Raw genomic sequence first — 12,963 nt, forward strand, 5'->3', positions numbered from 1 at the left:
TGTTGTTGACTTTTTTTTTTTGCCTCCACATCAAATATTTGGAATATTTCTTCCTGTTGTTGTTGTTATTTTTGACATCTCCATGTCTTTTTCCAGAAGCACCCATGGTGCAGCGAGCAAATCCCCTTCTGTAATTATTTGCCTACAATTTTATACATTTTCAATCATCCAAATTTGCTGATTTGTTTTGACCTGAATTGTTTTTGAGACCATTATGTTAACTAGATAAAAGTCTACAACAACATGTCCAGAACATTTGACCAACTAGTTTGAGCACGGAAAATCTTTGGCCGTCGATTGAATTGAATTTGTGTGCTGGATGGCAGCAAGCATTTATCCTGTAGACCGAAAGAGAACATCCCCTGTTCTTGCTAGTCACGGTTTTCCAAGGGAAATATGTGTCTGGTGTCGTGGTTCGATAAATAAAGCTGTTTATGTGCAGGCCAAAAAAAAAAAAAGAAAAAAAAAAGAAAAAAAAAAGCTTTTGGTATTGTGTGACTAGAGCACCTTCTTTCACAAGTCTACGACAGGTGCATTCACACCAGTCCTGTTTAATCCGCTTTAACTGAACTCTAGTTTGTTTGCCTACAAAGTTCGGTTCATTTGGGGAGGTGTGAATGTGCAAAAAAGGCAAACTCTGGTCTGTGTACAAACTGAGATTGAAGTGAAGTCTGGCGCAGTTTGAATGTGTTTGTGGATGCCAGTCGGACTGTAGACCGCTTCAAAAGCGGTTAAGCGGATTCTAGTGCATGGCATTCTGGGTAAATTCAGCCAAAACAAATGTAGGAGTGGTGGTACATGGTGATTTTTCTTTTTTTTTTTTATCAACAACAAAAGAGAAATCCTACAAACAATAAACCTGACACTAGTCCACTTTTGTTTACTGAAGGAAGCTGCATTCAGGGTCTTGTACAGAGGTTTTTGTGTTGCCTGTTTACCTTGTCAGGTGATAAGGTACACAGGTTTTTCAAAAGTTCTGGTTTGTTTAACACAGTGCATTGTGAAAGCGAACTGCACCAGCTGAAAATGTAACAAATGTGGCAAATGAACCGAGTCCACTTGTATCTAGTGTCAGGTGTGAAAACACCCTATGTCTCCAACATGTCTCATGGAAAAGTGCGAACAGGACCTCTAAAGCTTCCTCTTAGCATTTTTTACAACAGCCAGGTTAATGAACCAATTGTCTTGTCAAGTAACTCTCCCACCTGAGCTTGCAATCTTGGCAGCGGCTCCAGAGTTATCATCGTTCTCTTGACTGCTTCTCTTTCCAATGCCAAGGCGTTTTGACTGGGAATATAAGTCACACTGTTTAGATTTTTACATGTAAAAAAATAGAAAAACACATTATTAATTTTTTTTGCATCTTTACAGCCTGTCAAAGTACCAATTTTAAACGTTCATGTACCTTCATTTTTCTGTGTATTTTGACAGCAACCAGGATTCTGACTAAATGTTACGCTCTCAGTTTACCTCGTTTATCTCCAGGCAAATCGTCGCAACGCAACGCACTGTAAATGCATTTTCTCTCAGCTGAAATTGTTGGGAGTGTGCATTAATGCAAGACTGCATGTGCATGCGTAAGTTTTTGCACTTCGGGCCGTTTACTCACACACGTTCCCACTAAGAGACCGCTGCTACTCCAAGTAGGCCGGCTGGTGGCCCCGGGCTGGATTTTGGTTGCAGGCCGGGGGGCGGGGGGGGACAGGGTGTACGGCTTTGTCAAGGGCCATCAGTGTCCTTGCTCTACTTACTCTGCATCAACACTTACAGGGTTTATGGCAGTGTGAGTGAGAGGAAGAGACAGACAGTCAGGAAAGCAAGCAGAAAAAAAGTAAAACATGCTGCCATCAGGGTTTTTGATGTCTGTGTGTGTGTGTGTGTGTGTGTGTGGGGCTTTGTGTGTGTAGGATACAAAATGAAAATGTTTTCATTTTGTGTAATCTTTGCCGTGTGTGTGTGTGCGTGTGTGTGTTATGGTGGTCCTGCGGCTTCTAATACAGTGTTGTTGGTTCAGTGCGTTCAGAAAAGGCCGAGGTTTCTGTCCTCCCTCTTAGTTATGCGTGTGCGTGTACAAGCCAAAGCCTCTGAATGCATTTTGGACATTTGTTGAGTAGTGACCTAAATCTGTCGGCTGACATTACCTAACAAGAAGAAGCGAGGAAAAGTAAGTCACATACCGGCACACATATGTTTTTTTTGTTTGTTTGTTTTTTTGCATACAGAAAGTACAGTGGCTTTAACCTGAATCATCGTCAGGACTGAATAATTCAAACCTTGAACGTAGCCCTTGACAAAGGAAGTCTTACTACAAACATCCAATTAGAGATTAACCTTCAGGACGCTCCGTGACTCAGCCTGAGAAACCGCGGTACACATGAAAACATCAAACATGATGAAGATCACAGTTTGAGGAGCAAAAATATAATGTTTTGAGCCAATGAATTTTATTCCTTTGTCACTATATCTACAAAATTTTGTCCAAAATTGATGGTTAATGCAAATTAGAATTAAACGTAAACCGATTTAGCGAAAAGTTGATGTACGTTTATTTATATTCTGGAAAAAAATTAGGAGATCACTTAATACAGTATGTATCAGTTTCTCTCTTTGTTTTTCTTTCTTTCTATGAGTTATTGACATCAATTCCAAGCAAAAATTTTGTTTTTATTTGCAGAAAACAAGAAACTGTCCAAATAATGAAAAAGATGCAGCGCTTTCATACCTCAAATAATGCAAAGAAAACAAGTTCACACTCATTTAGAAACAACAGTTCTAATGTTTTAATATATTTATGTATTTGCCACCTTGAAGATTTCTTTTTATATTCTCACACTAAATGTTTCAGATCGTTTTGACACCAGACAAAGATAAACTGAGTAAATACAAAAAAAGGAGCAATGTTTAAATAATAATGTAAATTTTAAAGGGGGAATTAAAAAAATAATCAAAACCAGTCAAGCTCAAAATGAAAATACAATTTCCCATTAAAACCAAAGCCTGGTTGTGGAAACCTTAGCAGAAAAGCATTTGCTGATGACGGGAGGTCAGACTTTGACGTTGCTCTGACTGAGGTTTGGTTAATTCTTCTATGCAGAGCTGGTGCAGTTCAGCCACTTTGGAGGAGTTTTGAGCATAAACAGCAGATTTAACATCCTGCAACAGCGACGAAGCTGTGTTCAGGTTCAGACTTTGACTTAGCCACTTTTTTTTATTTTTTTGAGAATTTCAAAACAGGCTTCACTTGAACTCAACATCCTGACTCGATGATCACAGATTCTTCTTCTTCATCTCTATTTTCTGCTCTGGTTCTGGCTCCGGTCTGATTTAAGTCTGTTGATGCTCCAGGTCCAGCAGCGGTCAGGTCTGGGTGTGGTCAGTGAAGCTTGACTAGAAATGTGTTAATTCATCATAGCTTGAAAACCGAGATGCTGTATATCATATTACCCGTTTGGTTTGATTGGTGACCTGAAACATTGAAGTGAGTTAGACGGAGCTGCAACCTTTAATTAAGATGATAGTTAGTTTGGAGTTCCTTGTCGTGTCAGTTTGTTTGTCTAAACCAGTTTTGTGTTTTATTGGTTTTCCTGACATCCGTCTCTTTCCCCTTCTCATTTATTCTGTTATTTTTCGCCTCCTTCCCTCTGTTGCCTGCACCCCTGCTGCGTCGCTCACTGACTGTTTCCATTTAGTTAATCAGTCTCACCTGTTCCTTGTAGCAATAATCACCTTCCCCATATATCCCTTCCTTGTCATTCATTGTCACACACCCCCTGTTTATCCTGTTGTGTTAAACTCCCAATCCATCCCCTAATTTTGCTTTATTTTGTCACTTCTCTGTTCTTCCTGGCTGTTTACTGGTTTGGTTTTTCTCCCTGTGTCCCCTCTGTTTGGATTATCATTTGTGGTCTTTTTTTTTCTGTTTATTGTTTCATCTTCTTCTTCCAGTCTGTGTTTGGGCTCTTTGACGCTAAAACCATGACATACACAGCCAGCGGCGTCTCTTGGCGCTTTAGAGAAAATGGCTCTGTGTAAACGAATGGACTTAATTGCACATGATCCCTTACACAGAGTCAAACCACCTCAGTGACGGCAGCGCTTTAAAGTGAAATACAACGAAGCAGCGCCGTCATGTTAAGTATGAATTTATTTGTGCTTTAGAAAGTAACGGTTCATTACAATGCGTCTGATTTATGTTTTTACTTGGTAGAGAGCTGAAACTTGATATTCAAGCAGCTGCTTGATATTCAACAACTGCTGAGAGGCAGAGCCAGCCCAAAACGTGTTCGAACCAAGCGGCTGCTTAGGGCCCACAAACCACGAGGGGGTTCCCATAAATCCTTGAATTTAAACTCCCATAACATGTTTAATGACAAAACAAAAATTAAGTTTGATTCAACAGTTTCAGCACATAAATAATAATTATATTTTTTTACTTTAATTTAGGATTTAAAGGAATTGGGACGTTCACTTTGTAGAAGTGCAAAGAATAATCTTCATTGTTAGTTGTGTTCGCATAGTTACAATCTGATGCTATGACTTTCATCTTTTATTTCTGTTTGATCTTGATTTGTTCTTAGCCAACGATATCCAATTATCCGTAATGCTAGGTAAGCTAATTAAACTTGGCCCTTAGTAGTGGCGGTGATGTACTTAACAGGGAGACGGGACCCAAATAAAAGTTTGACCCAGGGCCACATAAAAGCTTAGTCCACCCCTGCAGAGAGGGCAACAAAGTAACAAGCTGCCTCGTCAACAAAGTTGTCCAAACAACAACAAAACTTTACACAAAAGGAAAAGGGGGCTTGTAGAAAGTTGCGAGACTAATTACTCTACAACTCTGACTTACATCATGTATCAAAGACAAAAAACAAAAAAATAAAGCCTTATTTTGTTCAGTGAGCTAGCTAGTACGACACATCTTTGTTATAAACATAATCTGTGTTATGTTAGGTATGTAAAAACATCAAAGCCGGTTATACGGAAGGACTAGCAGTATCGTACAGGTGTGTTCAAAATAGCAGCAGCCCAACGTCACTTATTAATGGAAAAGGTGTGTTGAAAATAGTAACAGTGGAGTTCAGTCAATGAGGTCAGTCACAACAGATGTGAAACAGGTGGCTCCGATTTACGACGAAGACAACAGATGCTGTGGATGCTGATCATAGTTGTTTTTTTTTATTATTTCAAATGAAGGACAAAACAACAAACTACGTCGTCGCAGCACCGTGAGCGCTGCAAGAACAAGAAGACGCCAACGTCTTCAGAGCTACGATGCTCAGAAGAGCTTAAAGTTTGACAAAGATCGCAATGACAAGATGAGAGTCTGTGGACCACAGAGAGCGACTTTGATTGTGTTTTTTAGTGAGCTAGCTCATATCTAAGTGAGACCAGTGTCCAGTTTAAGTGTCGTAAATCTTTTCATGTCACAGTAACCTGACAGCAGGGCTAATGTGGATTAAAAATGGAAAATACGTTTGGAAATTACAATCTTAGAGACGTTTAGGTGTAATTCTCTACTTGACTGAGACGCTCTTAGCTGGGCAATGGTGGCTGATCCTTTCGTCATTAACCAGGTGGAGGTCATTTCAAACGTTGAAACGGTTTTTAGGCAATCCGTGTCAATACAAGAAACTCACTCCAAAAATATAATATAAAAATAAAACAAGGCACAACTAAGAGCGGGAACCGTAGAAGTTTGGTCAACAGTTTGCAAGAGAAAAATGAGGAAAAATGAGTCACCCGAGTTCAGAAAAATTCAAAAACCCAGCGGTCCGTTCAGGACTGCAGCAGTGAATAATCAAAGGTTTCTTTTCATGGAAAAGAATAGAAAAATATTTCCCAGCATCCCAGTAAATGAAGGACTCCTCAGGAGGCAGACAAATGGTTACATAAGGCTCTTTTCAAGGCGAGACGTCCAGAGGTAGAAACACGGACGATTTTATCAAGGCTGAAAAATATTCAGAAACCTGAACAATACCAAGAACAGGTTTGACTTATATATACATATATATATACATATATATATATAAGTCACATTTTATATATATATATATATATATATATAAAAATCTATTAAGTTTTATATTCATATAAAATCATCAATGTTACAATATGTGACTTATCAACCAGAAATGTGTATTTTCATAAAGATATTATGCAATAGACCACCACAAAGCTTCACTTTACTGTAAAGTTGTAGGAAATTTATGTCATCAAAATTTCTTTACGAATAATTTGTATTCAGTCTAACGGAGTCAATTCTTTCTTAACCAACTTTCGCTGCTGTTCCATTTAAGAGTCTCTTGCACAAATTCCTCTTTATAAAATATCTACAGCTCAGTCAGGTTGGACAGAATATCTATAAAAATTAGTTTTAAATGGATTTAGGTCTGGACATTAGGATCTTCACTACATAACTGACTTAATATCTGAATCAGGGGACCTTCAAACGTATCTGAAATATTACTACATTACTGTTGTTCAAATGCAGCTTTAAATTTAAGGCTGTTTTCATGGGCTTAAACTAAAAATGAATTCAACTAAACCTCCCTTAGGTATCATTATTTTGCTTTTTATCTCCCTTACTGAGAGCAAAGCACAACAGCCAGGTTTACAGCCAGACAGGCAGGAAACAGCAGTGTTGGTCTTTCAAAATAAAGTCTGACATTTCATTATGTTTAAATTCATTTCAATCTCTGATTATGGTTTGTACAAGTGCAAATATTATCTATCTATCTATCTATCTATCTATCTATCTATCTATCTATCTATCTATCTATCTATCTATCTATCTATCTATCTATCTATCTACATGGCGTACTTTACATAGGATGAAAAATACTCAAGCTGAATGTGTGGCAAAATGTGACATTTAAAAAAAATATATATATATCAAGGAATACTTTTGTTAAAGGTACGAATCTATTTGCAAAAAAAAAAAAAACTATTTGCAAAAACAAAAAAGCATCACAAAGCTGCTGACAGATACTTTGGATTGCACTTTCACACATTGTTCACAGCCGAGCTCTGCCCTTAATTTATTTATTTTTTATTTATTTATTTTACAATTATCTGCTGGTGTCATAACTTCCGCCCTCGGCTCTAACCGGGACCTCAGGCATCATGTTTTCGCCTCATTAGAATCAGGCTCTGATCCCCCAGGAGGACCGCAGCTACTGACAAGGTCAAAGATTATACAAGTAAAAAGTTCTAATTAGGTAACAAAAAAAAAAAAAAAAAAAAAACCCCAACATGGACCCACGCCGCCTCTCCTCCAGCCGTGGATGTTTGCTTCTTCTCCTACCACCCTGCGGCGGCCCGCTGATTAGCATGCTAAGCAGGAAGCAGAAACGCAATCCGGCCCATGTTGTAGTTTAGCCTCTATCTGCCGTTCGGTCCGAGGCCAAGAGTTCAGTCTATATTCAGGAATCATATTACTGTTGTTCTCTTGTAGCTCATTCGCCTGCATCCCTTATGTCCCCCCCCCCTCATGAAGCTGCCCTGGGATCACCCTCGCCTCCAGTCAGCTGTTTACCTTGTTACGCCCGCTGTGGATGAGGCCGGTGTTCTCTGCAGCATCATTTATTTAGGATTAATGAAAAGTGGCCTAAACTGAGTGTAGCCGTCTGCCTCTGCACACGAGTGTATGTGTGTGTGTGTGCGTGCGTGTGTGTGTGAGAGACAGAGATGGTGTGATGGTGGGAGATTAAGGCTCTTTCATGGGTCAGCGGCCAGTTTCGCCTCTGGCTAATTGTGGACTTAAAACACGAACTCTCCCTGATAACGCGCTCTCTCTCCCTCCCAGACAAAATAAAGGCGGCGTATCTCTCTTCCTCGCTCCCCTTTTCCTCCGTCTTTCTCCTTGAGACTGCCCTGCGCCGTCGCCATGGCAGCAGCAGATTGAGTGATTTTTCACTGCACGGATTGTTCAATTGTTATCTCTGTTTTTTTTGTTTTTTTTTTTGCTCTCTGCCTCTCCCTATTACTCTGTCTCCCTTCCTGCTCTGCCATGTTGTTTCACGTGCATCCATTTCATTTTCTGTGTGGGTTACCGATCATCCTGCATCAGCTCGCGCGCGCGCACGCGCACACACACACAAACAGAAGACAATGCAGGTCTTCACTCTCATTTTTTTACCGATGCTCTCTCTGTCTCCCTCCCCAGGGTCTCAAATTGCAGCTGCTGGTGTGAAGTCCCAGCTCTTCCTGCTCAGCATGGCCGTGTCTCTGTGGTGCATGGCAGTGGGGGTTTTCACCCTGGCTCAAGTCGCCCCCTCTGGTCAAGGTAGGTTTGATCGTAAGGAAAAAGTAAATACATTAAAAAAGTTAGTGGTGAAACGGAAATTCAAAGTGCTAAAATTAGAGACATATTCAAATAGAGCGTTGCATTTTTTTTTTCAATTTTGCGTGTTACTCTGATGTGCTTTGTCACCAGAAAATTTCGCTTTACTGAGATTGGGAAAAGGTTGAGTGCTAGTGAATGGAAGTAGCTGAAAAGCTCATATAATCAGACTATTTTCACTCGCAAAGGTTTAAACACACTGCAATAATCTAGCTGTCAAGCTGATATTCTTTGGACACATTCTCTGAGATATCTCTTTACATCTGTGTAGAGTTAGTTTCCTTACAATACTTTAAGTTTTTCTGTCCTTAGAATAGGATCAAATTACAATTTTAACCTCCATTTATAGTGAAGCTGGTTTTGCTAAGAATCAGCCAATCCCAATAAGCATCTCAATGATTAGTGCATTGTAAGTTTACCTTTAAACCCACTTCATGACATTACAAAAGGCAAAATGTTTCAGTAAAGGTCAGTCAGTCAGTCAGTCAGTCAGTCAGTCAGTCAGTCAGTCAGTCAGTCAGTCAGTCAGTCAGTGATGAGCTCAGCCTCTGTTTTTCACCACATGAGTGAATCAGAACTGTGACCAAAAAAATAGTAATTCAGGACTAAAACTGTGACACTCAGGTGTTATTTTTGCCTAAGTTCTGATTAGCAGTGTTTACTCTAACATTCAGGGGTGTCAGCCAGTGTCACTATAATATTTTATGTTTGTTAATCATTCTGTGGTTATGTAAAACAACGCAGGCGGAAGTGGATGTGGTTGAAAATCTTCGTTTTCTACACATAACCCGTTTTGTCAGTACAGTAATAACAAGTTGTTATTATAATGAAATCCTCTGTCAAACTCTAAGTCTGTCCAGAGTTATTTTCTCACAATACTTTTAGGCTTCTTCAAAGATATTTGAACGAACCCTGTAGTGAATGGAAGCACCTGAAAGTCCAAACTTTCCACATATAATTACTTATGATTTTACAGATAACGGTCTAAGGGTCAAACCACTTCACTGTTATACGATCTGCCAAGCTAGAGGTCAGTTGATCCTGGTTGATCCTCAGTACAGATCAGTTAATCGGTCACATTCATCTATAAAATACCTTAAAAACAACAAGCAAAGTAAAACATCACAATTGGATTAATTAATTAATTTACAAAGTAAGAAAACCCCGCGCAACACAGATATAAATATGGTGAATAGATGCCACTAAAATAACTCACTTTGTCCAAAAGGCCAGGGGATAGACGTGTTTTTAAATAAAACAAAAATAAAATAACTAATGACGCCTAGAAAGATTTGAAGTTCAGCTGTTCAGCACCGTGGACAGCGACGCGTCATGGCCGAGACGCTCAAGAGCCGGTCTCCCTGCCGCGTGTGCACGATACTGGAGCCCAAGTGGGAAACTGAATTACGGTGACGATAATGGGATTTTCTCCTGACATGTAAAGATTCACTTTGCACAGGTCGTGTTACAATACGGCCCTCGAAGAGGAGGAATCGAAACCTGCCAAGCTGTTTTGTTTTCACAACCTTCTGACAGAAAAGACCTTCGTTCTGTCAAAAAATACCAGCAACGACAAGAAAAACTTATCACATCCGACGGCATGCAGAATCCAAAGTGCAGTTACAGTCCAGGGCCACGTTGTTTTAAAAATATATATTTTATATTCATTAAGAGGCTTATTTGTGGGGCCAACATTGATCTTTGCAGGGTTTTGAATTAGGCAATCTGAGCAAATTGTTACAACATCCACAGGGGAATCATTAGCGTGTATCAATATTCCCAGGCATGGTAATTAATGACGATGAAATCAAAACAGGTAATTAAAAGGAACTGGCTCAATTTCTCATGCAAATGTCTCTTTAGCGTGAATATCGGTGCTCCGTTTGAAGCACAGAACGCAGCCTGGTGAAACCAAAACAAACCCACACAGAGCGCATGCAATACACCCGAAGTTCTGTTACGTCAGAACATGGGAAAAAATGGACATATTTATTTAAGAAGTCCATTTGTAACGCCATACTAGTTTTATTTAAATCACACTTTATACGTTTTTCACTTAACCCTTTCATGCATAGTGGTCACTACATAGGGCGCATCTGTCTAAAAGCCATTTTCTTGTTTCTTATAGATTTTCATGTTATAAATGCACACAGACCACTGAAGTGGACACTAATGCATCATAAAACACACTGTCAACTACTGGCCATCAGCTGCAAATGCAGGAAATAATTTTGGTTAAATCCAAAATGGCTGACAGACAAAAAAGCATGCCGACCGACCCGGTCCCTCCTTCTACTGTAGACTGTAAAAAAAATATTGTGACATCAGAAAACCCCTAAAGACCAATACTACTGACGTGTTTTTCAAACAACAACTTTGCATTTGGAGAAAATTTTAATTGATCACCTAAAAAAAATAAAATAATAATAAAAAAGAAAATGTCCTACTTTTTTTATGCCTTAAGAAAATAAATGTAAAAAAAATTGGGAAAAAAATCCTGACATAAAGGATCATAATTCATGCAAGAAAGGGTTCAATCCTGCACACTGGTATTCAGGTGTGACAAAATGCACAACCAGTACACAATAAAATCACTCTTTACCGGTCGTTGGTATTCATTACCAAAAGAGCTCAAATTTGCCATGATTTATTCATGTCATATCCCCAGATGGAAAAAAAAAAAGCTTAAGTGTTTGCTTTACCTGGAGCAGGAGCATTTATCACAGCCCCCAAAAACTGATTCCAAAAAGGCTGCATATACCTATTAGAGCATCTCGCACTAAAGGCTCCGAAACTGACGGGAGCACTAAAGTGTGGATAAAAGGAGGCGTGACGGATGCATTTTATCAGGCTTGGAAGGCGAGTGGCAGCTCATCCAGTGAGAACCAAGCTGGAATTTCAATGTGGATTTCATCTTTAAAGCTTGATACGCAGTCTCGGGGCGTTGCAGCCTTCCCTCCGCCGGTTTTAAGCAAAGTGTCACATAAATCGACTTGGGAAAAGAATCCATTACCCTTGAACTTTTACATAGTTTTCACATTGCAACAAGGATTTTCAGTGTTGGGATTCTGCGTAATAGACCAACGTGAAGAAGTGCATAGGTGTGAAGCGAGAGGAAAAAAGACAAACCTTGTTTAGTGCCATCCGTCATCATCATCACCGACTCCGATCAGCTTCTTTTTTTCCTGCTGAAGAACGTCACCGCAGCCTAATGCTGCCACCACCAGGTTTTCTTTGAAGCATCATACGTCTTCCTCTCCACAACTACTGCATGCAAGCCATCACAATTAAATTTGCGAGTCAGCAACCTTTGAAATCTGAAGAGCGATTGCAAAAGAAACACCTGATTAAAAAAAAAAAATCCTCGGTTTTTAAAATGCTAAAAGCTAGCATTTTAAAGAGTTTAAAGCTTCAGTATAAACACATTGAGCGCTAAAACACATCTGATTGTTTGCCGCTTAAAAGAGGAGTTATGCAAACTACAGACTAAAGACTTAGTTTTGACTTTTCTCAGTCTTTATTACAACAAAGTGTTGTAATGTTTCCTCTTTGCAAGCAACGCTGAATATTTAATGTTGTGCTTTGAAGTGGGCCTCTACGCTCTTGTCACAAACAGGTATTTAAAACTTTGTGTTATCTTTAAAACATTCTTATTTTTCCTCTCACTGAAAGATTATTTTATTGCAACGTAAACAACGTCGCTGCATCCCTCACCTGTTTACAGAAACTGGTTGCCAGATTGAAACCACCAGACTCTTAAGGAGGTTGAACCTCACCATGTTCACCATTATTGACATTCTACTCCAGTGTCAAATGATTTTAAAAATGCTGTTGTTCAAACTCTGCTAGTAAAAAAACAAAAAAACCCACAAAACTGGCTTTGGTCCAGCAGTTTTTGCTCATTTTAGAAGTGAAGGGATTTCTTAAATCATTTTGGAAGTCTTCCAGTATGTTTTTTTTTTTCTAGCTTTGTGCTTTTGCTTTGTGTTCTGTTATATTTCACTGATAGCTTTGATACTGTGAGCCATATTATCATCTTTCAGCTGGAGCAGCATGAAGGCATCACTGGTTTAGATCCTTCCTCACACACAGGAATGTCTCTGCGAGAGTTCAGGATTTTACCCCTCCCACTTTCTCTTCCTTGTGGAGTACCGCAGGACTCTATGCTCGATCCGCTACTTTTCGTTATCAATTGGCCTTTCATTTTTTTATGCTGATGACTGCCAAGTTTATTTTCCTTTCAAGCGCAACAGGTCGCCCTCTGCTCAACCTTTCCTGAGCTGCCTCGGCCACATGAGAGGGGATGGAGGGCGCTCCACTCAGGTTGCTTAAATTTAATGAAAGTCGTATCGACTCAGGCCTCAAAGTTGAGTCAATTCAGTTGTCAAATCCTGTTTTCGTTTTCCACCTGAGGCGGCTGGCCAAAATGAATTCTCTCCTTCCAACACCGCCACGCCTAGGGAGAGCATTTAGATTTCTGTAATTATCTTTAAATTAGTCTTAGCCATTCACAGTTGGCACAAAATGCTGCTGCAAGATTTCTAAATGACTTTTAACACACGACTCCAGATTTAATGCCTCGTCACAGGCTTTCTGTCCACATTAGAATGTGTTTTGAGATA

General features: G+C 39.5%; 1 protein-coding gene across 7 annotated transcripts in view; it reads left to right on the forward strand.

Moving 5' to 3' along the window:
• adgrl1b (adhesion G protein-coupled receptor L1b) overlaps positions 1–12,963 on the forward strand; it is a 53,995-nt gene that overhangs the window by 9,199 nt on the left and 31,833 nt on the right. For all 7 annotated transcript variants that reach the window (XM_008406052.3, XM_008406129.3, XM_008406203.3 and 4 more), the window contains one exon: positions 8,165–8,284. In XM_008406052.3, coding sequence (XP_008404274.2) covers positions 8,215–8,284 — 70 coding nt within the window. In that variant the 5' untranslated portion in view covers positions 8,165–8,214. The remainder of the gene's footprint in view (positions 1–8,164; positions 8,285–12,963) is intronic.

The sequence above is a fragment of the Poecilia reticulata genome, chromosome 1 (assembly GCF_904066995.2).
Source record: "Poecilia reticulata chromosome 1, P_reticulata-male-v2, whole genome shotgun sequence".
NCBI lineage: Eukaryota > Metazoa > Chordata > Actinopteri > Cyprinodontiformes > Poeciliidae > Poecilia > Poecilia reticulata.